The sequence below is a fragment of the Mustelus asterias genome, chromosome 3 (genome assembly GCF_964213995.1).
Source record: "Mustelus asterias chromosome 3, sMusAst1.hap1.1, whole genome shotgun sequence".
Taxonomy (NCBI): Eukaryota; Metazoa; Chordata; class Chondrichthyes; order Carcharhiniformes; family Triakidae; genus Mustelus; species Mustelus asterias.
This window is the reverse complement of record NC_135803.1, coordinates 5,825,508-5,853,140: the sequence shown is the minus strand read 5'-3', so window position 1 is coordinate 5,853,140 and position 27,633 is coordinate 5,825,508. Positions and strand designations below refer to the sequence as shown.

Here is a 27,633-nt window from a genome sequence, read left to right as displayed (position 1 = left end):
ATAGAGTATAAAAGCTGGAGTCTGATGATGCAGCTGTATAGAACGCTGGTTAGGCCACATTTGGAGTACTGCGTCCAGTTCTGGTCGCCGCACTACCAGAAGGACGTGGAGGCATTGGAGAGAGTGCAGAGAAGGTTTACCAGGATGTTGCCTGGTATGGAGGGTCTTAGCTATGAGGAGAGATTGGGTAGACTGGGGTTGTTCTCCTTGGAAAGACGGAAAATGAGGGGAGACCTAATAGAGGTGTACAAGATTATGAAGGGTATAGATAGGGTGAACAGTGGGAAGCTTTTTCCCAGGTCGGAGGTGACGATCACGAGGGGTCACGGGCTCAAGCTGAGAGGGGCGAAGTATAACTCAGACATCAGAGGGACGTTTTTTACACAGAGGGTGGTGGGGGCCTGGAATGCGCTGCCAAGTAGGGTGGTGGAGGCAGGCACGCTGACATCGTTTAAGACTTACCTGGATAGTCACATGAGCAGCCTGGGAATGGAGGGATACAAACGATTGGTCTAGTTGGACCAAGGAGCGGCACAGGCTTGGAGGGCCGAAGGGCCTGTTTCCTGTGCTGTACTGTTCTTTGTTCTTTGTTCTTTGTTCTCTACTACTACCTCTGGCAGCTTGTTCCAGACACTCACCACCCTGTGTGTGAAAAAATTGCCCCTCTGGACACTTTTGTATCTCTCCCCTCTCACCTTAAACCTATGCCCTCTAGTTTTAGACTCCCCTACCTTTGGGAAAAGACTTTGACTATCTAGCTGATCTGTGCCCCTCATTATTTTATAGACCTCTATAAGATCACCCCTCAGCCTCCTACGCTCCAGAGAAAAAAGTCCCAGTCTATCCATCCTCTCCTTATAACTCAATCCATCAAGTCCCAGTAGCATCCTAGTAAATCTTTTCTGCACTCTTTCTAGTTTAATAATATCCTTTCTATAATAGGGTGACCAGAATTGCACACAGTATTCCAAGTGTGGCCTTACCAATGTCTTGTACAACTTCAACAAGACATTCCAACTCCTGTATTCAATGTTCTGACAGAACCTGGGCTTAATGTCAACCCTGGCCAGTCGACACAGCTGGTACCCCACCCAATTGACCGAGCCTCTGCAGCCAGTGCCATGGCTCTGAGATTCAGCAGCTATTTGGCCAGGACGGCATCATAACATTTCATGCTCCTCTGATGGTGGCATGGTGGCACAGTGGTTAGCACTGCTGGGTCACAGCGCCAGGGACCCAGGTTCAATTCCAGCCTCGGGTGACTGTCTAAGTGGAGTCTGCACGTTCTCCCCGTGACTGCGTGGGTTTCCTCCGGGTGCTCCGGTTTCCTCCCACAGTCCAAAGATATATGGGTTGCATTGATTGGCCACGCTAAATTGACCCTTAGTGTCAGGGATAAATGTGTGGGGTTACGGCAATAGGGCCTGAATGGGATTGTGGTTGGTGCAGACTCGATGGGCCGAATGGCCTCCTTCTATACTGTAGGGATTCAATGAATTCAGGGGTGGGGCGTTGGGGGTGGGGTGAAGGTGGTACGAAGAGGGAGCCAGGGGTGTAGGGATCCTGAGTGAGCAGTGGAGGGTTAGGGAGAAGGGCAGGGATTGAGGGATGAGGTACCACATCAGCTCTGGCCTTGTCTCTCCTTCACATCGTGCTGACACCCGGCGAAGGGTCCCTCACAGCGTCCGTACAGCCTGGGGAAGTCAGATTCCTTACCTTGGCCATCCTGCTCATTCATCCTGGGACTGCTCCTTGCTCTCCGTTCCGACTTCTTGATGCCCGTCCCTCCGCCCCCTCCCCCTCCCACCCCCGCCACACAAGGTGCCTTCCCGTAGCCGTTGTATATTGTGGTGCAGGAGCCCATGTGGTTCTTGTAGATGGTCGAGGGTGGGCTGTTTAATCGGTTCTGTCGGTCAATCTTGAGTTTTTTGTGCAGTCGGTCGTGTTTGCTGTACTGGTCTTCCCGTGTAATATAACTGGACATTCCGTATAGAGGTATGAATTCTGTTCAAAAATAAAACATTAAATAAGAACAGGGGAGAAAGAGAAAGGACAAGAATTGTCAGTGAATTTAATCACAGTTTAATTGTTCGGTAAGAAAAGTGTGCAGAGTTTGACCAATTAAAGTGGAATATCGAAGTGACGGGACAGTCTGGAGTGAGGTTCTGCATTTGCAAACTTTTCAAAATAAGATTGTAACTTTGACATGATAGCACAGGGACTGGCAATTACTCGTCCAGTAATATAACTAATATACTCCCGTAAGACAATACTGTGCCTTGAAGAAACGTACTTATATCATGTTTCTTGAAAAGAGGTATGTTTAAAATTCAGCTTTGTTCATACAGTGCCAATTTGTCTGCACCGGATAGCTCCCATGTTGAGAAAGCAGGAGAATAATTGGTCTGAGCTAATGGGGTGTTTGTTTTAACCCGAGTTAAAGCATTTTTGATTACTTCTGTTTTTTTTCCCTTGGGGTTTCAGTTTATTAGGTTACCTGACACGAGTCATCTGCTAATGGAAGGGGTCAAGCTTACAGGGAAAATCAGTTTGTTTCTGCTTGGTTCTGAAAGAAGCAAGAGGTGTCTCTTTCTGGAAGCTGCTGTTTGGGAGCTTTCAGAAGACAGGTACCTCTCTGTCTTTCTCTCTCTCTCTCTCTCTCTCTTTCTCTCTCTCCCCCAAAGGTGCTCTAAGACAGTTAACAAGTAAATACACGCAAGCATGTATTATTTGCTAATTGATTTTGAAGAGGGGTTTAAGTCTATGAGGAATATTGCTTAAATTGCAACCAATAGAGATAGATCAGCAGTTAAGAATTGTATCTTGTTATGTTTAAGTATTTCAGTTGGTAAAGGTTAGCCACTTCATTGATTATTTTTAAAATGTATAGTTAAAATAAAGTTTGTTTTGGTATAAGTTTCCTAATGTATCAATAGAATCACACCTGGACTGAAACATCTTATCCTAATACCAAAAATATAAAAATACTTGGCGTCTGGTCTAACATCATAACATACCTTGGGGTTTCTGATCTGGTCACAAGCACTTCTATCCCCCTGGATTCCCAGTCCAGTAATATAACCACTGCACTGCTGAATCGTCTGGATCACTACTCCAGTAATATGAGCACTCCACTCCGGTATTCCCCGGGATTACCTGTCCAGTAATATAACCACTCCTCAGGATTTTGAACGGGGGCTCAATTAAGTCTCCTCTTAACCTCCACTGCTTTAAGGAGACCTATCCCAGCTTCTCCAGTCTCTCCACATAACTTAAGCCAGGTTGGGGCGGCACGGTGGCACAGTGGTTAGCACTGCTGCCTCACAGCGCCAGGGACCCGGGTTTGATTCCTGGCTTGGGTCACTGTCTGTGTGGAGTTTGCACATTCTCCCCGTGTCTGCATGAGTTTCCTCCTGGTGCTCCAGTTTCCTCCCACAGTCCAAAGATGTGCGGGTTAGCCATGCTAAATTACCCCTTAGTGTCCCAAGATGTGTAGGTCAGGGGGATTAGCAGGGGTTATGGGGATAGGGCCTGGGTGGGATTGTGGTCGGTGCAGGCCCGATGGGCTGAATGGCCTCCTTCTGCACTGTTGGGATTCGGTGATCTCTGATCCCTGGTACTATTTTGGAAAATATCATCGCCACCCTCTCAAAGGCCTTCACATCTATCCTAAATAGTGATGCCCACAAGTGGGCGCGATGTTGACTGCTACCTTGGCACTGCTGTACTCACTGACTGATTACCTTGCTCTCCGTATATTGTTGGTGGGAGATGGTGCTGGAAGAACTGAGGTGGTAGGTCTCCTGGCCCGGTGACTGGGGGGTAATAGGCCGCATGCGAGTGAGGGATGAGATGAGGATGGTGCGTGATGTACGGAGGCAGGTGATGGGTGGGAGAGATGGCTGACGGGTAACTTGGCGGGAAGCATTCTGGAGACTGCGGAGTGACCACAACCCTGCGGACTCCAGTGTTATCCTCGATCACCTGTGATTGGCAAAGAAAAGAAAAATATTAATTTATTCCTCATAACATCCGCTGATTAGAAAGGCAGCCCCTCCAACTCGAACACTGCATTTATATAGCGCCTCAGGATTACAGGGAATTACATGAGACAGAGAGTGTAGAAACAGGCCATTATCCCTCTCTGTTACAGTATCTCTCCTCATTACTCTCTCCCTCTCTCACCCCCTCTGCATTACTCTTTTAAAGTTTTACAGTTTATTTATTATTGTCACAAGTAACACCGCAACGAAGTTACTGTGAAAATCCCCTAGTCGCCACACTCCAGTGCCTGTTCGGGTACACTGAGGGAGAATTTAGCATGGCCAATGCATCTAACCAGCACGTCTTTCAGACTGTGGGAGGAAACCGGAGCACCCGGAGGAAACCCACGCAGACATGGGGAGAATGTGCAGACTCTGCGCAGACAGTGACCCAAGCCGGGAATCGAACCCGGGTTCCTGTGAGGCAGCCGTGCTAACCACTGCATATCTCTTTCCCACTCTGTCACTCTCTCCCCCTCTGTTGCTCTTTCTCTCTCTCTCTCGAATTCTCTGCTTCCCTTTTCACTTTCCCTCTATTATTCTCTCACTTTCCCCTTCCCTCTGCTCTTTCTGTCTGATTTTCTCACCAGAATTGTCCTATATTCTGTGGAGCTTAGAAGAATGAGAGTTGATCTAATTGAAACATATAAGATTCTGTGACAGTTTGACAGAATCATAGAACCTGTCCAGTGCAGAAGGAGGCCATTCAGCCTATCGAGTCTGCACCGACCACAATCCCACCTAGACCCCATTCCCGTAACCTCACATATTCACCCTGCTAATCCCGCTAACCTATGTGTCCTGGGTCACTAAGGGACAATTTACCGTGGCCAATGCACCCAGCCCACACATCTTTGGAGTGCGGGAGGAAACCGGAGCACCCGGAGGAAACCCACGCAGACACGGGGAGAACGTGCAGACTCTGCACAGTCAGTGACCCAAGCCGGGAATTGAACCCAGGTCCCTGGAGCTGTGAGGCAGCAGTGCTAACCACTGTGCTACCCCAATCGATGGGGAGCAGCTGTTTTCATGGGCCGGAGATTCTACAATTAAAGGTCACAATATCGACTATTTCGGACTGAGCTGAGATAATATTTCTTCACTCCGAGGGTTGTGGATCTTTGGAATTTTCTACGTCAGAGAGATGGCGACACTCAGTTACTGAGTAGATTTAAGACTTTTGGACACAAGGGAATTAAGAGATGTAGTGAATGAGAAAGTGGAACTGAGGCACAAGATCAACCACGATTGGACTGATTGATGGAGCAGGATCCATGGGCCAAATGGCCTCTGCTGCTATTTCTGTCCTTTGCTCTGTTACGCTCCCTCCCTCCCTCTCTGTGTCTCTTTCAGAAAATGAAGAATGGACAACTGGGGACTGGATTGAAATGCGCCAGTGTATATGAAACACAGATGGTTGCTACATATCCTTTCAGGAGTTAAACAGGTTTATTTTCAATTCCAACAACTCATGCATTGCAACACAAATGAAGCCATCTTTCACAACCCCACACACTCTCCAACTTCCGGAGTTCAAGGAGGTCAGGATTGTTTTGCTAAGCCAGCTGCGAAATCACATCCTGCCCGAAGGCCTTCACATTCCGTGCAGGTTTCTTGTTCATTAAAATATTGAAATTATACACTCCGACCTCTCATAGACTCTACCCATCAATTTATCTCCTTACACAGCCCATGTACCACCCTACAGCCAATTCTTCATTCATTTATGGGATATGGGTGTCGCTGGCTCGACCAGCATTTGTTGCTCATTCCTAATTGCCCCTTGAGAAGATGCTGGTGAGTTTCCTTCTTGAGCCGCTGCAGTCTGTGTAGGGTAGGTACAGTAAGGAGTCTAACAACACCAGGCTAAAGTCCAACAGGTTTATTTGGTAGCAAACGCCACTAGCTTTCGGAGCTCTGCTCCTTCATCAGGTGAGTGGGAGATCTGCTAACAAACAGCAAACAGGGCATATAAAGACACAAACTCAATTTACAGAATAATGACTAATGATTGGAATGCGAGTCTTTACAGCTAATCTAGTCTTAAAGGTACAGACAATGTGAGTGGAGAGAGCATTAAGCACAGGTTAAAGAGATGTGTATTGTCTCCAGCCGGGACAGTTCGTGAGATTTTGCAAGTCCAGGCAAGTTGTGGGGGTTACAGGTAGTGTGACGTGCACCCAATATCCCGGTTGAGGCCGTCCTCATGTGTGCAGAACTTGGCTATCAGTCTCTGCTCAGCAACTCTGCGCTGTCGTGTGTCGTGAAGGCCGCCTTGGAGAACGCTTACCCGAATATCAGAGGCCGAATGCCCGTGACCGCTGAAGTGCTCCCCAACAGGGAGAGAACAGTCTTGCCTGGTGATTGTCGAGCAGTTTTCATTCATCCGTTGTCGTAGCATCTGCATGGTTTCCCCAATGTACCATGCCTCGGGACACACATGAGGACGGGATCTTGGGTTCATGTCACACTATCTGTAACCCCCACAACTTGCCTGGACTTGCAAAATCTCACTGGCTGTCCTGTCTGGAGACAATACACATCTCTTTAACCTGTGCTTAATGCTCTCTCCACTCACATTGTCTGTACCTTTAAGACTAGATTAGCTGTAAAGACTCGCATTCCAATCATTATTCATTATTCTGTAAATTGAGTTTGTGTCTTTATATGCCCTGTTTGCTGTTTGTTAGCAGATCTCCCACTCACCTGACGAAGGAGCAGCGCTCCGAAAGCTAGTGGCATTTGCTACCAAATAAACCTGTTGGACTTTAACCTGGTGTTGTTAGACTCCTTACTGTGTTTACCCCAGTCCAACGCCGGCATCTCCACATCATGACTAGGGTAGGTACACCCATAGTGCTGTTAGAGAGGGAATTCCAGGATATTGACCCAGCGACAGTGATGGAACGGCCGATATATTTCCGAGTCAGAACTTGCTCCCTTGCGTCTGCTGCCCTGGTCCTCGGTGGTCGTAGTTATGGGTTTGGAAGGTGCTGCCTATGAAATTGTGGTGAGTTCCCACAGTGGATCTTATAGATGGTGCACACGGCTGACACTGTGTGTCGGCGGTGGTTTAAGGTCAATCAAGCGGACTACTTTGTCCTGGATGGTGTCGAGCTTCTTGAGTGTTTTTGGAGCTGCACCCATCCAGGCAAGTGGAGAGAATTCCATCACACTTCTGACTTGTGCTTGTAGATGGTGGGCAGACTTTGGGGAGTCAGGAGGCGAGTTACTTGCTGCAGGAATCCCATCCTCTGACCTTCTCTGGTAGTCGCAGTATTTATATGGCAGGGTCCAGTTCAGTTTCTAGTCAATGGTAACTCCCAAAATGATAATAGTGGGGGATTCGGCAATGGTAATGCCATTGAATGTCAGGGGGCAATGATTAGATTCTTATCTCTTGGAAATGGTCACTGCCTGCCACTTGTGTGGTGCAAATTTTACTATTCATTAGCCCAAGCCTGAATGGTGTCCAGGTCTTGCTGCTTATGGACACAGATTGCTTTAGTATCTGAGGAGTTACAAATGGTGCTGAACATTGTGCAGTCATCAGAAAACACGCCTCGTTCTGACCATGTGATGGAAGGACAATGGTTGGGCCTTGGACACCACCCTTATCAGTGGTGTCCTGCAGCTGAGATGATTGGCTTCCAACAACCACAACCATCTTCCTTTGTGCCAGATATGGCTCCAATCAGGGGTGAATTCTGCCCGGTTTACTCAGGCTCCTTAATGCTACACTGGGTCAAAATGCTGCCTTAATGTCAATGGCAGTCACTCTCACCTCACATCATGAGTTCAGTTCTTTTGCCCATAATTGGACAAAGACTGTAATGAGGTCAGGAGTCACATGGCTCTGGCATAGCCCAAACTGAGCGCCAGTGAGCAGGTTATTGCTGATTAAGTGTCGCTTGATAACACTGTCAATGACATCATCCATCACTTTACTGATGATCGAGAGTAGATTGATGGGACGGTAATTGGCCAGGTTGGATTTGTCCTGCTTCTTGTGTACAGGGCATACCTGGGCAATTTTCCAGTGTTGTAGCTGTACTGGAACACCTTGTCTAGGTACACAACAAGATCTCTTCAGTACTAATGCAGGAAAATTGTCAGGGTCCATAGCCTTTGCAGTGTCCAGTGCCTTCAGCCATTACATAGAATTCCGACAGTGCATTACAACTCCACTGCTACTGATGGCCCACAGCTCTTCATGGATGCCCAGTTTTGAGTTACTGGGCCTATTCTGAATCTATGCTATTTAGCACGGTGGTAGTGCCACACAAGGCGGTGGAAGGTAGCCTCAGGTTGAAGGCGGGACTTGTCACCATGGGGACTGTGTGGTGATCACTCCTGTCAATACTGTCATGATGCACCTGTGACAAGTAGACTGACATGAATGAGCTAAATTCTATCCTATTGTAGGTACCCCATGTACTTGGCGACCCAACTTTTAAGAATGAATTGAGCATAGCCCACAGCATTGACCTATCTTCACCTTTCACCTTTCCCCTGGCTGCTTTACTTTAGGTCAGATTGTCATAAGTTCCCTCAGCAATGTTTGCAGACTGTGGAACACCTAACCATCTCACCGCAGCTATCACTGCACCACCAGGCTCTGTAAACACGGGGGACATGGTTACTGATCCTGATCCCATCACTGGATGACTTGCAGCAGGTTTGTGGATTGGTTCCCTGGCTAATTCTGGGCCTTATCATCTCTTGCCTCAGAAGGTGAGTCAGGTGAAACTGCTGGGTGTGCACCTGGTTCAGGGCGACGTCTTACCTGTGAGATGTATCCCGGTGGAACGTGAATTGGGGGAATGGATCCATTCGGGGACATCATGGGAACCTCTGCTGGTCCTGTCAATGAAACATATTCATAACGTGAGGTCAGGAAGGAAGACTTTGATCGCGATAATGGCAACACCTCGATCAGATTCACTCGGAAACAAAAGCATCAGTCCCAGCTGTATTTTGTTTGTCCCTTCATTGGGATTCCACGGTCATTGGTCACCTCCACCATATTTCATTGGTTAGAGCAAGAGAACGAGAGAGGTGGAGAGTACGCACAAGAGAACTAGGGAGAGACAGTGAGAGATAGACAAAGAGAGAGAGTTAGATTTGATCTGATTTATTATTGTCACATGTATTAACATACAGTGAAAAGTATTGTTTCGTGCGCGCTATACAGGCAAAACATACCGTTCATAGAGAAGGAAACGAGAGAGTGCAGAATGTAGTGTTACAGTCATAGCTGGGGTGTAGAGAAAGATAAACTTAATGTCCTTTCAAAAGTCTGACAGCAGCAGGGAAGAAGCTGTTCTTGAGTCAGTTGGTACGTGATCTCAGACTTTTGTATCTTTTTCCCGAAGGAAGAAGGTGGAAGAGAGAATGTCCGGGATGCGTGGGGTCCTTGATTATGCTGGCTGCTTTGCTGAGGCAGCGGGAAGCGTAGACAGAGTCAATGGATGGGAGGCTGCTTTGCGTGGGCTACATTCAGACCTTTTGTACTTTCCTGCGGTCTTGGGAAAAGTAGGAGCCATACCAAGCTGTGACACAACCAGAAAGAATGCTTTCTATCGTGCATCTGTAAAGGTTGGTGAGAGTCGTCGCTGACATGCCAAATTTCCTTAGTCTTCTGAGAAAGTAGAGGCGTTGGTGCACTTTCTTAACTATAGTGTCGGCATGTCGGCATGAAGCTTTTCATCTTGTACTCATCAGGACAATTGCCAGAATACCAATGTCAGGGGGAGCAGCAACTTTATATTGTATGAGAAGAGGGTGCTGATTGGTAGGCAAGTGCTCTCTGATCGGCAGAAGCATTGTCAGGGAGACAAAACCAGGCAGGTTTATCTTGATTGGTCAAAGCATTGCTCTGGGGAATGAATGGCTGTCAATTTTTTTTTTTCAGCTGAAACAGCTGCAATGTGTGTACCTGGTCTTTCTGTCTGCAAAGAACAGGGCTCTATGTATGAACATATGTAGCTTCTAGTACACACAAATGTGTCACATTGCGAGCTTGACTAACAATCTTAAATTGGTTGTCAGTGTAATTCTTAGCACACTGATGATCATTTAGCAAATGTTGTCTAATCACGGAATCACATTTAATATTGGACACTGTGTTTTGAGTTTTGCACGCACAGGCTGGTTGAGTCTAGTCTCAACCTTGCCAGTTGCAAACATTGCTGGGACGTGCTGTTTGATACAATCCGCTTGTCTTTGGGACCTCGAGCCTTCACAGGTTTGTTCTTTGCAGACAGAAAAAGTACATGCGCACAAATTACATCTGTTTCAGCTAAACAAAATAAGACCCATTCCATAGGGCAATGTCTTGACTAAATCAGGGTCAAGCAGCCGGTTTAAATTTCAAACAATGCTTTGGCAGTTAACTGTTAATCACCATCACCTGGTGCATTCTCCTTAGCAACATCTCTACAAATCAGAGTCCACTTGCCGACCAATCAGCACACTTTTCTCAAACACTATAAATTCTTTTCCCCTTATATTGGTATTCTTGAGGAGTGTCCTGATGAGTGCAAGATGAAAAGTTTCGACATGTCTGGTTTTCCAGCAATACTCAAGTTCCATACTCCCAAATGGCTATTATGATAAGTATCAATGACTGCCAGACAACCTCTCCCCATGGGAAACTATTACAAGTTTGAGGTCTCATTCCTTCAGGTTTTAATTGTTGTTGGAGATTTTAAAAATAATTAATAGGCATTGCTTTACTTTTCCTTTGTCTCTTTTGTACCTCCTCATTTGTAATAACTCCGCGGAGGCGAATGTCCAGTCACCAAGTTACTTTATTTACACCATACATCTGTACACAGCCAGCTCTCCAGTTGCTCCCTGCTGAATGCAGGCTGGGAGTCTGACACACCTGCTTTAAATAGGGAGCATGAGGCTCCCCGATTTAACCATCAATTAGGGCTCATCAGGTCGTTCATACTCTAGCAAGCCAACCTCATTAGCCTGGCTGAAGTCATCACACATTGTAATTTTAATTTCCCTCCCTTGACTTCACACTGACCCTGGTTTGACATTGAATTCACCCTCTCGAATTTACTTTTCCTCCTCAGTTCTTGTGTTGTTTTCCTCGCTATCCTTCAGTCTGAGGCGATGCCCAGTTTCCTGTCCAATTTCATCAGGTCCAAGATCCCCTGTTGAGGGAGCCGCAACGCTTTCCTCTTCCATTAATAGCAAGTTGTGACTGAAAGTGTCTTGGGGCATGAGCAGGCAGTGAGAGGTCAGAGGTCAGACATAGCGAGCGCTGACTGCCTGCAACAAATTCCACTCCTCAGTCTCCACTTACAAAGCACAGGATTCTGTATGATCTTCACAACAGCTTTCCCAACCTGTTCCGCGACCCTCAAAGTCTTCTGTGCATAAACCCTGGGTCTCTCTTTTCCCAGTAAGAAGTCTCACAATACCAGGTTAAAGTCCAACAGGTTTATTTGGTAGCAAATACCATAAGCTTTCGGAGCGCTGCTCCTTCGTCAGATGGAGTGGAAATGTGCACATTTCCACTCCATCTGACGAAGGAGCAGCGCTCCGAAAGCTTATGGCATTTGCTACCAAATTAACCTGTTGGACTTTAACCTGGTGTTGTGAGACTTCTTACTGTGTTCACCCCAGTCCAACGCCGGCATCTCCACATCATCTCTCTTTTCCTGCATCCTTTTTAAAACTGGTCTCCTATGGCACGATGGCACAGCGGTTAGCACTGCTGCCTCACAGCACCAAGGTCCCAGGTTCGATTCCCAGCTGGGGTGACTGTGTGGTGGAGTTTGCACATTCTCCCCGTGTCTGCGTGGGTTTCCTCCTGGTCCTCTGATTTCCTCCCACAGTCTGAAAGACGTGCTGGTTAGATGCATTGGCCGTGCTAAATTCTCCCTCAGTGTACCCGAACAGGCACCGGAGTGTGGCGACTAAGGGATTTTCACAGTAACTTCATTGCAGTGTTAATGTGAGCCTACTTGTGATACTAATAAATAAACTTAAACTATTTAGTTCAAATTGCTTCTTCTCGTGCTTCTTCTTTTATTCTTTCATAGGTGCCACTGGCAAGAACAGCATTTGTTGCATATCCCTAATTGCCCTTGAATAGGGTTGCCAACTGTGATTAAGTGTGTCCCTGGAGCTTTCATCACAGGACTTGCTCCCACGCTCCAGCCATCAGTCAGCCAACACATCCATCCACATGACGCACTGCCTTCCTGCGCCAATTGGAAAGCAACAAGACTCGATACCCAGTCGGATGATCATGGTGTGGGGATGTCAGTGTTGGACTGGGGTGGACGTGATGAGACGTCACACAACACCAGCTTAAAATCCAACAGGGGTCACACGCCACCAGGTTAAAGTCCAGCAGGAATCACGAGCTTTCGCAGTGCTGCTCCTTCATCAAGTGAAGTGAGCGACACCACAAACTGCCGACTCAAAGTGGAGAGGATCTCCAAGAAGATCACACACATCGATAATCGGACGGTGATTGACTGTCAGTCAAGGAGCCTTTTCCCCATTTTCAGTGTGTTTATATCTCGTAAAGTGAAATGTTCAAAGAAAATGACAAAAAACAAATCTTTTTTAAGGTGCTGATGAGTTTTCCCCCAGGGCTGCGACAGCAATATCCTGGAGCTTGTTCTCCAATCCCCAGAACTGAGTGTCTCTCTCGGCCATTTCAGAGGGCAGCTGAGAGTCAACCACATTGCTGTGGATCTGGAGTCACCTGTAGGTCAGACCGGGTAAGGAAGGCAGATTTCCTTCCCCAAAGGACATCAGTGAACCCAGGTGGGTTTTTCCAACAATCGACAATATGATCGCCATTACCCAGGCTGGATTTTGTTTTCCAGATCCAATGAATTGAATTTAAATTCCACCGGCTGCCATGGTGGGATTTGAACCTGTGTCCCCGGGATATCAGCCTGGGCCCCTTGGAAACCTCACTCAATGACATTAGCACAATGCCACCATCTCCCCCAATCTCCTCCATTCTACAAAAATGCAGAATTAGGAACACGGATGAAGACATTGTGAGCGTGATTATGTCTGATCAATAGTTTAACCCCATTTCCCTGCCTTGGTAACTGTTGGTACCAAGCAAAAGAAAACCTCCCAATCTCAGTTTTTCAATCAATCTCAGCAGTTTTTGTTTTGGGGTGGGGCAGAGTTCCAGACTGTCTTCTCCCATTACTGTGAAGACTTTTTTATTATTCATCTATGGGCATCTCTGGTTAGCCAGCATTTATTGCCCATCCCTAGTTACCTGAGGGCAGTTGAGAGTCAACCACATTGTTGTGGCTCTGGAGGCACATGTAGGCCAGACCAGGTAAGGATGGCAGATTTCCTTCCCTGAAGGACATTAATGAACCAGATGGGTTTTTCCGACAATGGTTTCATGGTCATCAATAGATTCTTAATTCCAGATATTTATTGAATTCAAATTTTGCCACCTGCCATGATGGGATTTGAACCTGGGTCCCCAGATCTTGCCCTGGGTCTCTGGATGACTAGTCCAGTGATGATACCATTAAACCACTGCCTCCTCTGTAGCAGAGTTTGCTCCAAGAAATGTCGGTGTGGGAGATGAACTTGGGACACTTCAGGAAGAGGAAGGGGTTAAAAAGCTGAATGGACTGAGATATTCCATAGATAGAAAGGGAAAGGAGGGAGAGAGAGAGGGAGACAGAGAGGGAGAGAGAGGGAGAGGGAGGGAGGGAGAGAGGGAGAGGGAGGGAGAGAGAGAGGAAGAGGGAGACCGGGAGAGAGAGAGAGGGAGGGAGAGAGAAAGGAAGAGAGAGGGAGAGGGGGGAGAGAGAGAAGGGGAGAGAGAGCGAGGGAGAGAGAGAAGGACGGAGAAGGAGAGAGAGAGAGGGAAAGAAAGTGAGAGGGGGACAGCGAGGGAGAGAGCAAGAGAGAAAGAGAGGGAGAGAGACAAGGAGAGAGAGGGAGAGCTCAGTGAAGTGAGCACCAGTCATTCCCCCACACTCGGCCTCTTTCATTAAACAGTTTCCGATCCCTCTCTCTTGCACAACACAGCAGCAACAGCTGGGGTTTTCATTCAGTGTCCAAAACCCACCCACCCCCCTCCGGCCCCCACCCCCCTGCCCCCCCCATCCCCCCGCCCCCTGCCCTCCCTTCCCCCCCACCCATCCCCCCCCACCCCCCCCCCCCCCCCCCCACCCCTCCCCCAAGCCAGCTGTGCCGGAGTACTGTCCCCGGTGCCGAGCGAACGATCTCATGCTGACATTCAGCAAACTTATTTTGCAGCCGCGGTTCTGCCTTAAGCCCCAATGGTTGCCAGAGCAGTGAGTCACTCAGATGGGAAAGAGAGGGGCTGTTCTCTCTCTCTCTCTGTCTGTCTGCAAACAGCTGGAATTTGGTTTAGAATCCCAAGCTGGATCCTGTCTCGGCTTGACACGAGTTGTTTCCAATCCCCCGCCATCAATCCGGAATTCGCCTGGCCCCCAGACTGAGGTCCTGTCACATGTTGCAGAAGTGTCGATCTGCTCAGGCAACCTGTTTTCCTCACAGAATAATCCCAGCGATGTGAGCCGCTCACAGCACTTTACAACACAGAGTTGGCCAATCAGCCCATCCTGTGGTTGCCAGCTCTTTGAAAGGTCCATCCAATTAGTCCCATTCTCTCACACTCAGTATTCCCAAAGCCCTGTAACTGTTCCATCAACAAACTGCTTAGTCTCAAGGGGGATGCTTCAGTGAGTAATGTTTTGAGGTCTGTATCAGATCAGCCATGATCTTATTAACTGGTAGAAATGGTCGAGAGCTTCAGGTTTTTAGGTGTCCAGATCACCAACAACCTGCCCTGGTCCCCCCATGCCGACACTATAGTTAAGAAAGCCCACCAACGCCTCTACTTTCTCAGAAGACGAAGGAAATTTGTCAAGTCATCTATGACTCTCACCAACTTTTACAGATGCACCATAGAAAGCATTCTTTCTGGTTGTATCACAGCTTGGTATGGCTCCTGCTCTGCCCAAGACCGCAAGAAACTACAAAAGGTCGTGAATGAAGCCCAGTCTATCACATAAACCAGCCTCCCATCCATTGACTCTGTCTACACTTCCCGCTGCCTCGGCAAAGCAGCCAGTATAATTAAGGACCCCACGCACCCCGGACATTTTCTCTTCCACCTTCTTCTGTCGGGAAAAAGATACAAAAGTCTGAGATCACATACCAACCGACTCAAGAACAGCTTCTTCCCTGCTGCTGTCAGACTTTTGAATGGACCTACCTCGTGATCTTTCTCTACACCCTAGCTATGACTGTAACGCTACATTCTGCACTCTCATTTCCTTCTCTATGAATGGTATGCTTTGTCTGCATAGTGCGCAAGAAACAATACTTTTCACTGTATGTTAATACATGTGACTATAATAAATCAAATCAAAAAATAGGCTCAAGGGTCTGAATGGCCTCCTCCTGCTCCTTGTTTGTATGCCTGTTAGCCAGGATGTCAGGGCAAACTCCCCTTCTCCCCGATTTAATCGAGGAAAGGGAGATGGAGAGGCTTCGGGATAGAATTCCAGAGCTTTGGATTGGTGGAACAAAGGAAGTAGGAGATATGTGAGAGGCCAGAATTGGAGGAGCACAGAGATCTGAGAAGGCCGTAGGGCTGGAAGGGATTACAGTGATGGGGTTGGCTAGGCCACGGAGGGACCTGAAAACAAGGATACGAGTGTTAAAATCAAAGCTGTGGTTCTACATCCACATTGCAGAGGTTCAAATTTAGCTGATTATATTAATACGCCATTTGATTTGTTTAATAACGCCTGTTCTCGCACTCTTATAGCACTGCCTAAGGAGGCCAATTCAGACGACGTGACACTAGACTAAGGCCTGTGAGCTGGCAGAAGGCCAGGCCTCTCTGCAGTTCCCGCACTCCCCACAAGGTGACGCTCCCCTCAACATTTTTCACTCAGATCAGAATTCCAGCCCTTTATAAGTGAAAAATAGTCAGAAATATCCTTGGTGATTAAATGCTTTTTTTAAAACTATTTTCTTTTGTTCACATGTCTGCTTTTAGCTGGCAATTAGCTCCGATTGGTGACTCAGTGACAACCCGTCTTAATTCACAACTTCAGTGGGGCAAACTCCTCGGACTGTATCTCAGAAGTAAAAAAAAAATCCTAGAGTCATTTGCTGTTGTCTTTATTCCAGAGCCTGTTTTGTTTTTCTTCCTATAAACAGGAAATTTGACTGGAATAGTTGACAAACAGCCAGGGAACACATACAATCTCTCTCTCTCTCTCCCTCCCTCTAGCCTTGCCTCAGTCAATCCGACAGAATTCACAGTGGAACACCGTGCAAACTGCAGCAAGAAACAAGGAAAAAGGGCAGACAGACTTGCATTTCTCTAGCACCAACGACACCCTCAGGACGTTCCGACGTGCTTCACAGACACGGAGGTACATCTTGAAGTTCACAGAATCACAGAATACTACAGCACAGAAGAGGCCCTTCGGCCCATCGAGTCTGCACCGATGCATGAAAGGCCCTGACCTGCCCACCTAATCCCATCTGCCAGCACTTGGCCCATAGCCCTGAATGTTATGATGAGCCAAGTGCTCATCCAGGTACTTTTTAAAGGATGTGAGGCATCCCGCCTCCACCACCCTCCCAGGCAGCACATTCCAGACCCTCACCACCCTCTGGGTAAAAAAGTATTTTCTCAAAACTCCCCTAAACCTCCCACCCCTCACTTTTAACTTGTGTCCCCCTCGTGACTGACCCTTCAACTAAGGAGAAGAGCTGCTCCCTATCCACCCTGTCCATGCCCCTCATAATCTTGAACACCTCAATCAGGTCACCCCTCAGTCTTCTCTGCTCCAATGAAAACAACCCAAGACTCCGTAACCTCTCTTTATAACTTAAACATAAAAAGTTGTGATGCAGCCAGTTTGCACACAGCAACATCACGCTGCAATGACCTCACAACCTGCTTTAAGCCATAATGGTTGAGACAGGGATATTGGACTCAGGAACTGGGGAGCACCCATCCCGCCCCCCCTCCACTGCAGTTCTTCAAAACAGAGACAGCGGAATATTTTAAGTCCACTTGAGAGGACGGCCATGCGAGACGCTAAACCCCTCAGATGGTAATTAAAGATCTCACAAATGTTCCATATCGACTAGTTCAAAGAAGCATGGAGAAGTTAGCCCCTCCTTCCCAGGCCAATATTTACCACTCAACCAACATCACAAAACAACATTCTGCGCAACCCTGGAGTAAAATCACCAGGACATTAAAGAAGGCAGGCTGAAAAAAAGAGACATGTCGAAACTTTTCATCTTACACTCATCAGGACTCTGCTAGAACACTGATATAAGGGTAAAAACAACACTTTATGCCGTATGAGGATAGAGTGCTGATTGGTTGGCAAATAAACTCTGATTGGTAGTGGTGTTGCCATGAACAATGCACCAGGTGACTGACAGTTAACTGCCAAGCATTGTTTGAAACTTAAACCAGATAGTTTGGCCCTGACAGGTGAAGGCACTGCCCCGAGGAATGAACCAGCGATTGGCTGACTTATTTTGTTTAACTGAAACAGGTGCAATGTGTGCACCTGGTCTTTCTGTCTGCAATGGACAGAGCCCTGTCTCTATTTTCCCCAATACGCAAGTTCTATACTACTTTAAAAAGTTTTTAAAAAGAGTTTTCTGTGAAAATCTCTCTTTACCAGATATAAAAATAATGAAATGGGCGGGTGATGCGCTTTTAAATCACTCAGGAGGCTAGAATGTACCCAGGAAATAAAGGCTTTTATTACTGACAAGAATGAAGCACACTATATACAATACAATCCCAGACTAAAGGGTCTCCAGGCAGTGCAGTGACCTTTATGCTTCCCCTGGTAGGCGGAGCCAACTGGAGTGTACCACAGAACAATATCAACAGGTAGAACAGCCCAACCCTAACCCCAACAGTAATTACAGTAACATATCTACAAACCCCCTAGTGCTGACCATCCATGGCTCAGCACTCATAGTGGTAACCAACTATGGTTCACCACAGCGGGGCGGGGGGGCGGAGGCTGTTTGGCAGACAGTCAAGCATCATCCAATTGGCAACAAGTCTTGTTGCCTTCAAGTAGGAAGGCAGTGCGTCACGAGGATGGGTGTGTTGGCCGACTAATGGCTGGAGGGTGGGGGCAGGTCATGTGATGAAACCTCCAGGAGTACATTGAATCACAGTTGGCAACCCCTGTGACAACCCGACAATTAAGCGTTTCATTTGGCTGTAAAAGCTTTGGATTGGCCTGAAGTGGTGAAAGGCGCTATAGAAATCCAGGCTTGTTGGAGATGTGGTCATTCCAGAAACATCCTGGACAATCCGCATATTCCCATTTTCTGAGGTGGGGGGGTGGGGCGGTGGTTTGGTAGGATGAGACAGGGGCTAAGGAGGCCAGGGAGGGGATAGGTGAGGGAGGGGGGATTCTGAGGGGGAAATGGGGGGTGGGGGGTGTGGAGGGAGAACATGATAATGGAGGGCATGACAATAACAGTGAAGTTGGATTGTCCAGCGAAAGGAAGTGAGGAACGGCACCGAGAGACAGAGTCTCCTCCTGCGAGCCAGCTTAATCAGAATTTCCAGACTCAACTGGTCACGAGCAGGAAAAGCTGGCTTTGACGGATTTCTGGATGCAGAGAGATCCAGTTCCCAACTCGTGCCCAGAAAACACTGCCTGGCTCCCCTGAAGAGGCAAGAGCCTGGGCAATTCACCCACCAGCACTGTTCTCAAAGCAGAAGCAGAGCGGCCGGACTGACTGCCCCTCCGGCCTGAATATGTCAGCTGAGTGGTCAGTCCGAACACTTGAAGGCAAATTGTTAGCCGCCTCTCTCAGGCTGTGATGAACGGGCTTTGACAGAGCCAGTAATATCTACAGTTGTTTGGCAAACACAGCTCTGTTTGGCTAGATTCAGAAGCTAAACATCTACATTCCTTCTCCACTGCAGCACTGCAGTCCAATCCCTCCCTCCCCCCCCGCACCCCCGCTCCACATTCAATCAGCCAATCCAAAATTAAAAAACAACACAAAGCCTTCAGGATCGCTCAGAGACAACAAACTTCTCGTTGTTTCCTTTGTGACCGGGGCTGGTGAACAGACCAGGCTGACCGAGAACTGAACAAAACCCACAAGAGGGGTCATTCCGAAAAGCCTCTCGCTTTGTAACCGTGACAAAACTCGATTATTGGACAGACCGCCGCCGCTATCCACAAGCACACACATACCAGGAGCGGCCTTCCTGCCCGTGTGTCAGACGCTTGTGAGATTTAAACACAGGTTACCAGACTATCATTCCCAGTGCAGTACTGAGGGAGTGCTGCACTGTCAGAGGTGCTGCCTTCTGGGTGAGGTGTGAAACCGAGGTCCCATCAGCCCTCTCAAGATGAGCATAAATGATCCCCGTTTTCTCTGCTGTCTTGGTTGATTTTTCTCCCTCAACACTGGTGGCACAGTCAGTGGTTAGCACTGCTGCCTCACAGCTTGCTTCCTGGACTTGCAGAATCTCACTGGCTGTCCTGTCTGGAGACAATACACATCTCTTTAACCTGTGCCTAATGCTCCCTCCACTCACATTGTCTGTGTCTTTAAGACAGCGCAGAGTCGCTGAGCAGAAACTGATAGCCAAGTTCCGCACACATGAGGACGGCCTAAACCGGGATGTTGGGTTTATGTCACACTATCAGTAACCCCCACAGCTTGCCTCCTGGACTTGCAGAATCTCACTGGCTGTCCTGTCTGGAGACAATACACATTTCTTTAACCTGTGCTTAATGCTCCCTCCACTCACATTGTCTGTATCTTTAAATGTAGCTGTAAAGATTTGCATTCTAATTAGTATTCTGTAACTTGATTTTGTGTCTCTGTATGCCCTGTTTGAGTAAGAAGTTTAACAACACCAGGTTAAAGTCCAACAGGTTTATTTGGTAGCAAAAGCCACACAAGCTTTCGGAGCTCTAAGCCCCTTCTTCAGGTGAGTGGAAATTCTGTTCACAAACAGAGCTTATAAAGACACAAACTCAATTTACATGAATAATGGTTGGGATGCGAATACTTACAACTAATCAAGTCTTTAAGAAACAAAACAATGGGAGTGGAGAGAGCATCAAGACAGGCTAAAAAGATGTGTATTGTCTCCAGACAAGACAGCCAGTGAAACTCTGTGGGGGTTACAGATAGTGGGACATGAACCCAATATCCCGGTTGAGGCCGTCCTCATGTGTGCGGAACTTGGCTATCAGTTTCTGCTCAGCGACTCTGCGCCGTCGTGTGTCGTGAAGGCCGCCTTGGAGAACGCTTACCCGAATATCAGAGGCCGAATGCCCGTGACCGCTGAAGTGTTCCCCAACAGGAAGAGAACAGTCTTGCCTGGTGATTGTCGAGCGGTGTTCATTCATCCGTTGTTGCAGCGTCTGCATAGTTTCCCCAATGTACCATGCCTCGGGACATCCTTTCTTGCAGCGTATCAGGTAGACAACGTTGGCCGAGTTGCAAGAGTATGTACCGTGTACCTGGTGGATGGTGTTCTCACGTGAGATGATGGCATCTGTGTCGATGATCCGGCACGCCTTGCAGAGGTTGCTGTGGCAGGGTTGTGTGGTGTCGTGGTCACTGTTCTCCTGAAGGCTGGGTAGTTTGCTGCGGACAATGGTCTGTTTGAGGTTGTGCGGTTGTTTGAAGGCAAGAAGTGGGGGTGTGGGGATGGCCATGATGAGATGTTCGTCTTTATCAATGACATGTTGAAGGCTCCGGAGGAGATGCTGTAGCTTCTCCGCTCCGGGGAAGTACTGGACGACGAAGGGTACTCTGTCCACTGTGTCCCGTGTTTGTCTTCTGAGGAGGTCGGTGCGGTTTTTCGCTGTGGCGCGTTGGAACTGTTGATCAATGAGTCGAGCGCCATATCCTGTTCTTATGAGGGCATCTTTCAGCGTCTGGAGGTGTCTGTTGCGATCCTCCTCATCCGAGCAGATCCTGTGTATTCGGAGGGCTTGTCCGTAGGGGATGGCTTCTTTAACGTGTTTAGGGTGGAAGCTGGAGAAGTGGAGCATCGTGAGGTTATCCGTGGGCAGACGCTGCGACAACGGATGAATGAACACCGCTCGACAATCACCAGGCAAGACTGTTCTCTTCCTGTTGGGGAGCACTTCAGTGGTCACGGGCATTCGGCCTCTGATATCCGGGTAAGCGTTCTCCAAGGCGGTCTTCACCCCACACGACAACGCAGAGTCGCTGAGCAGAAGCTGATAGCCAAGTTCCGCACACACGAGGACGGCCTCAACCGGGATATTGGGTTCATGTCCCACTATTTGTAACCCCCACAGAGTTTCACTGGCTGTCTTGTCTGGAGACAATACACATCTTTTTAGCCTGTCTTGATGCTCTCTCCACTCACGTTGTTTTGTTTCTTAAAGACTTGATTAGTTGTAAGTATTCGCATTCCAACCATTATTCATGTAAATTGAGTCTGTGTCTTTATATGCTCTGTTTGTGAACAGAATTCCCACTCACCTGAAGAAGGGGCTTGGAGCTCCGAAAGCTTGTGTGGCTTTTAGAAACCCCCACAGTGCAGAAGGAGGCCACTCGGCCCATCGAGTCCGCACCGACCACAATCCCACCCAGGCCCTACCCCCACATATTTACCCACTAATCCCTCCAACCCACGCATCTCAGGACTCTAAGGGGCAATTTTTAACCTGGCCAATCAACCTAACCCGCACATCTTTGGACTGTGGGAGGAAACCGGAGCACCCGGAGGAAACCCACACAGACACGAGGAGAATGTGCAAACTCCACACAGTGCAAACTCCACACAGTTTATTTTGCTACCAAATAAACCTGTTGGACTTTAACCTGGTGTTGTTAAACTTCTTACTGTGTTTACCCCAGTCCAACGCCGGCATCTCCACATCATGCCCTGTTTGAGAGCAGATATCCACTCCATCTGACGAAGGAGCAGCGCTCCGAAAGCTAATGGCATTTGCTACCAAATAAACCTGTTGGACTTTAACCTGGTGTTGTTGAAACTCTTACTGTGTTTACCCCAGTCCAATGCCGGCATCTCCACCTTATGCCTCACAGCGCCAGGGACCCGGGTTCAATTCCCGGCTTGGCTCACTGTCTGTGCACATTCTCCCCGTGTCTGTGTGGATTTCCTCCGGATGCTCCGGTTTTCTCTCACAGTCCAAAAGACGTGCTGGTTAGGTGCACTGGCCAAGCTATATTCTCCCTCAGTGTACCCAAACAGGCGCCGGAGTGTGGCGACTAGGGGATTTTCACAGTAACTTCATTGCAGTGTTAATGTAAACCTACTTGTGACACTGATAAATAAACTTTAAAAAAACTTTGAACAAACATCAGAAGACCAGATTATCGGGGTGGCTATCACATTACAGCTTGCGGGATCTTGCTGTGTGTAAAGTGGTTGCTGTGTTTCCTGATATTACAACAGTGACCCCACTCCAAGGAAATACCTCATTGGCTGTAAAGCACTTTGCAATGTGCTGAGGTTGTCAAAGCCTCTGTAACAAGAGTGTCAATTAATCACAGTTAACCTCCTGCGATTAATGTGATCAATCGTTTCAGGAGATTAATCTTTTTCCCCGTCCTTTTGCTGTGGAATTTATGCAGACTTGACGGTGGTATGAACCTGGAGTGTTGCCCTGAGACAGATGCTGAAACATTCACTCAGAATCGGCTTTGAAAATCTCTTTGAACAGACGCAGAATAAACTTGCAGACTCGGCACATAACTGACAAATTAATTTCAACACAGATAAGTGAGAGATATTACCAAAAAGAAGGTGACATGTGCCCTGGAAATTAAAGAGCTGTCACAGGATAAAGGAGCAAAGGGAGTTGGAAATATGAATGCACAAATCACTGAAGTTACGACACACGGGTCAATGCAACCAGAAAAATGGTAAATCAAATGGTAAAAGCAAAACACTGCGGATGCTGGAATCCAAAACAAAAATAGAAAATGCTGGAAAGTCTCAGCAAGTCTGACAGCGTCTGTGGAGGGAGAATAGAGCCAATGGATGACCCGAAGGGGGGACGGGGGAGAACATGACAGGTCATCCTGACTCGAAACGTTGGCTCTATTCTCCCCCTACAGATGCTGTCAGACAGGCTGAGATTTTCCAGCATTTTCAGTAAATCAGACAGATTTACTTCTAAACAGACAGAACTGAAAAGTTAAGTTACACTTGGATCAGCCCTCGGCCAGACTGTACTAACGACTACTGAGCACATTGCCGTATTAAGAAGAATAGAGAGGCAGTGGAAAAGGTTCAGAAAGTGGTTTACGGCGATGGTATCAGAGGTCAGGAAAGACTGAACGGGCTGAGGTTTTCCTCTCACAAAGGCGAATCAGTGACCGCACCAAAATTATGAAAGGTTAGACATGGAGAGAGCGTTTGCACTAGTGCGGAAGAACGTAACTAGGAGGCATCAAGATCAGATCGTCACCAAGAAATCTAATAGGGAATTCAGAAGAAACGTCTTTACCCAGAGAGTGGTGTGAAGAGAAGTATAGAAACATAGAAAGTAGGAGCAGGAGTGGGCCATTCAGCCCTGTGAGCCTGCTCCGCTACTCATTATGATCATGTCTGATCCTCTATATCAATGCCATATTCCCGCTTTCTCCCACACCCCTGGATGCCATTAAAATCTAAAAAAAAATCTATCCCTTTCTTAAATATATTCAGTGACGTGGCCTCCACAGCTTTCTGTGGTAGCAAATTCCACAGGTTCACCACCCTCTGAGTGAAGAAATGTTTCCTCATCTCAGTCCTAAATGGTCTACCCCGTATCCTGAGACTGTGTCCCTGGCTCGAGATTCCCCACCCAGGGAGAACATCCTCCCTGCATCCAGTCCGTCCGGCCCTGTTAGAGTTTTATATGTTTCAATCAGATCTCCTCTCATCCTAAACTCCAGTGAATGCAGGACCAGTTGACCCAATTTCATCACATAGCTCAGTCCCGCCAATCCTGGTATCATTTTCTTTTATTCATTCGTTGGACATGGGCGGCACTGCTTGGCCAGCATTTATTGCCGACTCCTAGTTGCCTTGATCAGCCTGGTGAACCTCCACTGCACTCTCTCTGGAGTAAATATATCCTCTTAGGTAGGGTGACCAAAACTGCACGCGATATTCCGGGTGTGGTCTCACCAAGGCCCTGTACAACTACTGTATCGTAAAACATCCTTACTTTTGAACTCAAATCCTCTTGCAATGAAGGCCAACATACCATCTGCCTTCCATGGGACAGCACGGTGGCACAGTGGTTAGCACTGCCTCACAGTGCCAGGGACCTGGGTTCGATTCCCAGCGTGGGTCACTGTCTGTGTGGAGTCTGCACGCTCTCCCCGTGTCTGCGTGGGTTTCCTCCGGGTGCTCCGATTTCCTCCCACAGTCCGAAAGACGTGCTGGTTGGATGCATTGGCCATGCTAAATTCTCCCTAAGTGATTTTCACAGTAACTTCATTGCAGTGTTAATGTAAGCCTGCTTGTGACACTAATAAAATAAACCTAATCTTTAACTCTTTGCTGCACCTGTCTCTCCACTTTCATTGACTGGTGTACCCGGACACCCAGGTCCTTTTGTCCAACCACACTTCCCAATGTATCACCATTTAAATAATCTTCTTCCTTTCTGTTTTTCACACCCAAATGCATATCTTCATATTTAGTCGCCTTGAACTGTATTTGCCGTGTGTTTGCCCACTCACTCAACTTGTCTAAATCACCCTGAAGACTCCTTGCATCCTCCTCACAACCCACAATTCTGCAACCACTCTGTCCGAGGCAAAATCCGAGCTGCAGGTAAGCTGAAGCCCTGATTTCTCTTACAGTTGAGGAGGAGGAGGACATTTGCCTTGAAGAATGACCCGTGGCAAGAGCTTGCGTGTGGAGTTATTTAGTGTGGGGAGGCTGCTGACTGCAGCTATCACACGCTTCTTTCTGACCGGCCAGGGAATTCTATCATCCTGACCACCTGCCAGAGGCATATTGGAAGGATTCTTCCGGTTGACACCCAACCTATTTGGTTGCCTTCCTCAGCCATCAAGTCCGGGTGGGACTCGAACCCGGAGCTTGTGGCTCAGAGGCAGTGACGCTACCCACTGCACCACCAGCACTCCCTGAAACCCTGATGAACACAGGGGAGAGTGTACAGACTTATGCTGATTGAGTTTCATGGGAAAGGATGGGAGGAGTCTTGAGTGGAGCATAAAGGCTGGCATGGACTGGCTGGGCCCAAAGGCCTGTTCCTGTTTCTGTATTTTGTGAAATTCTTTCAGGTCCCACAGCTCAATTAACCATGTTGCCCAGAATATTCTGATCTGCAAATTCACCAGGAATTCACCTTTAACACGATAAAATATCTCAAGGATCTTCACAAGAATGCAGTCAGAGTATTTATCGTGCAGGAGGAGGCCATTTGGCCCATTGAATCTGCGCTGGCTCTCTGAAAGAGCATCCTATCCAGTCCCACTCCCCTGCCTTCTCCCCGTAACCTTGCACAATCTTTATTTTCAGATGCAATCCAATTCCCTTTTGAATACCTTGCCTCCAGCCTCCAGCACCCCCTCAGGAAGTTCATTCCAGACTCCAACCATCCTCTGTGGGAAGAGATTTTAGTTCACATCACTTCTACTCCTTTTCTCAATTGTTTTGAATCTGTGCCCTCCAGTTCATGTTGCTGTCTTGAGAGGGAACAGTTTCTCACAGTTTACCCTATCCCTACCCCTCAGGATTTTGGATACCTCGAGCAAATCTCCTCTCAGCCTTCTTTTCTCCAAGGAAAACAATCCCAACCTCTCTAATCTATCCTCATAGCTACAGTTCTTTATCCCTGGAATCATTCTTGGGAATCTCCTCCGTACTCTCCCCAATGTCTTCACATCCTTCCTCAAGAATGGTGCCCAGAACTGGACGCAGTCTCCAGATGAGGCCTAACAGAATTTGACATAAGGAGATGTTAGGGACAATGCTCAGTCAGAGAAACAGGATGAGAGAGTTGAAGAGGTTTTGGGAGGGAATTCTCACAGCCTGGGCCTCAGATATGAATGGTGAAGTGATTAAAATCAGGGATACGCTCAGGGGCCGGAATTGGAGGAGTGCACAGACCTCAGAGGATTGTCGAGGATTACAGAGAATAATTAGTCACCAGTCATTTCTTTCCAAATGTTTATCGAGCAAGAAAATCTCTCTGGCAGCTCCCTGGGTCTGAGTTCCTGACTCTGAATGCAGCAAGAGTTTGTTTTTGTCACTGTTACTGACTCGCTTCTCACCTCTGACTGTTAATCACTCATTACAGCCTCAGCGATGGGCAATTCATTCATGAATTAATATTTCAAAAGTCTCCAGTCCCCAGTGTCACCAGCTGCCACTGGGAGGTGTAAGATTGGCTTCTGCTGCCTGCAGTCTGTTTCAAAGCATTTTCCCTTCTCCATAGCTCCCTGTCCACGCACACACCCCTTCTGCAACCCACCCCATCCCCCCCTCGCAACCCGCTTCCAGGATTTTCCTGAGTTATTCAGTTCAGTTCCATTCCCCACAGCAATTCCGCTACAATACTTCAATATCTGTGAAATGCTTTGGGGGTGTCCTGAGACTGTGAGGGACCCTGCATAAAGGGCCATTTCCTTTCTTTTTAAGTCAGCAATACCTCTGCAGCAAGTCGAGGGCATGAGGGTACAGTGGCACACTGCCTCACAGTGGCACACTGCCTCACAGCGCCAGGGACCCAGGTTCGATCCCCGACTTGGGCCACTGTCGGCAGAGTCTGCACATTCTCCCACGTGTCTGTGGGGGTTTCTCCAACTCCTCACCAGCACCATTCCTGGTGCCGGAATTAAACTCATTCTGTTCACTCTTTCTACCACCCCGCCCCACCCCCCAGCTCCAGGGACTCTGAAGCCAACTGTGGGGACCCAACTGCTCAGTTGAGTGACTAGACAGAGAATAATCTGCAACACCTTGCATTTTTAAAATTCATTTGTGGGACATGGGCGTCGCTGGCTGGGCCAGCATTTATTGTCCATCCCTAGTTGCCCGAGGGCATTTGAGAGTCAACCAATTGCTGTGGCTCTGGAGTCACATGTAGGCCAGACCGGGTAAGGACGGCAGATTTCCTTCCCTAAAGGAATTAATGAACCAGATGGGTTTTTCCGACAATCGACAATGGTTTCATGGTCATCAGTAGATTCTTAATTCCAGATATTTTTTTATTGAACTCAAATTCCACATTCTGCCGTGGCGGGATTCAAACCCGGATCGCCAGAACATTAGCTGAGTTTCTGGATTAATAGTCTGGCGATAATACCACTTGGTCATCGACTCCCCTTTACATTGTGGCTTTATGTTGCTAAATGTCCCAAGGCCCTTCACAGGAGAAATTATCAAAAGGAATCCAGACTTTGAGTCAAAGGATGTGGGGATGCCGGCGTTGGACTGGGGTGGGCACAGTAAGTAGTCTCACAACACCAGGGTTAAAGTCCAACAGGTTTATCTGGTAGCACGAGCTTTCGGAGCGCTGCTCCTTCATCA

General features: G+C 47.8%; 1 protein-coding gene across 1 annotated transcript in view; it reads right to left on the bottom strand.

Moving 5' to 3' along the window:
• Nucleotides 1-27,633, bottom strand: part of fndc3ba (fibronectin type III domain containing 3Ba) — a 348,179-nt gene that overhangs the window by 136,247 nt on the left and 184,299 nt on the right. The window contains 3 exon segments of the mRNA XM_078204432.1: nt 1,717-2,004; nt 3,744-3,984; nt 8,830-8,906. Coding sequence (XP_078060558.1) covers nt 1,717-2,004; nt 3,744-3,984; nt 8,830-8,906 — 606 coding nt within the window.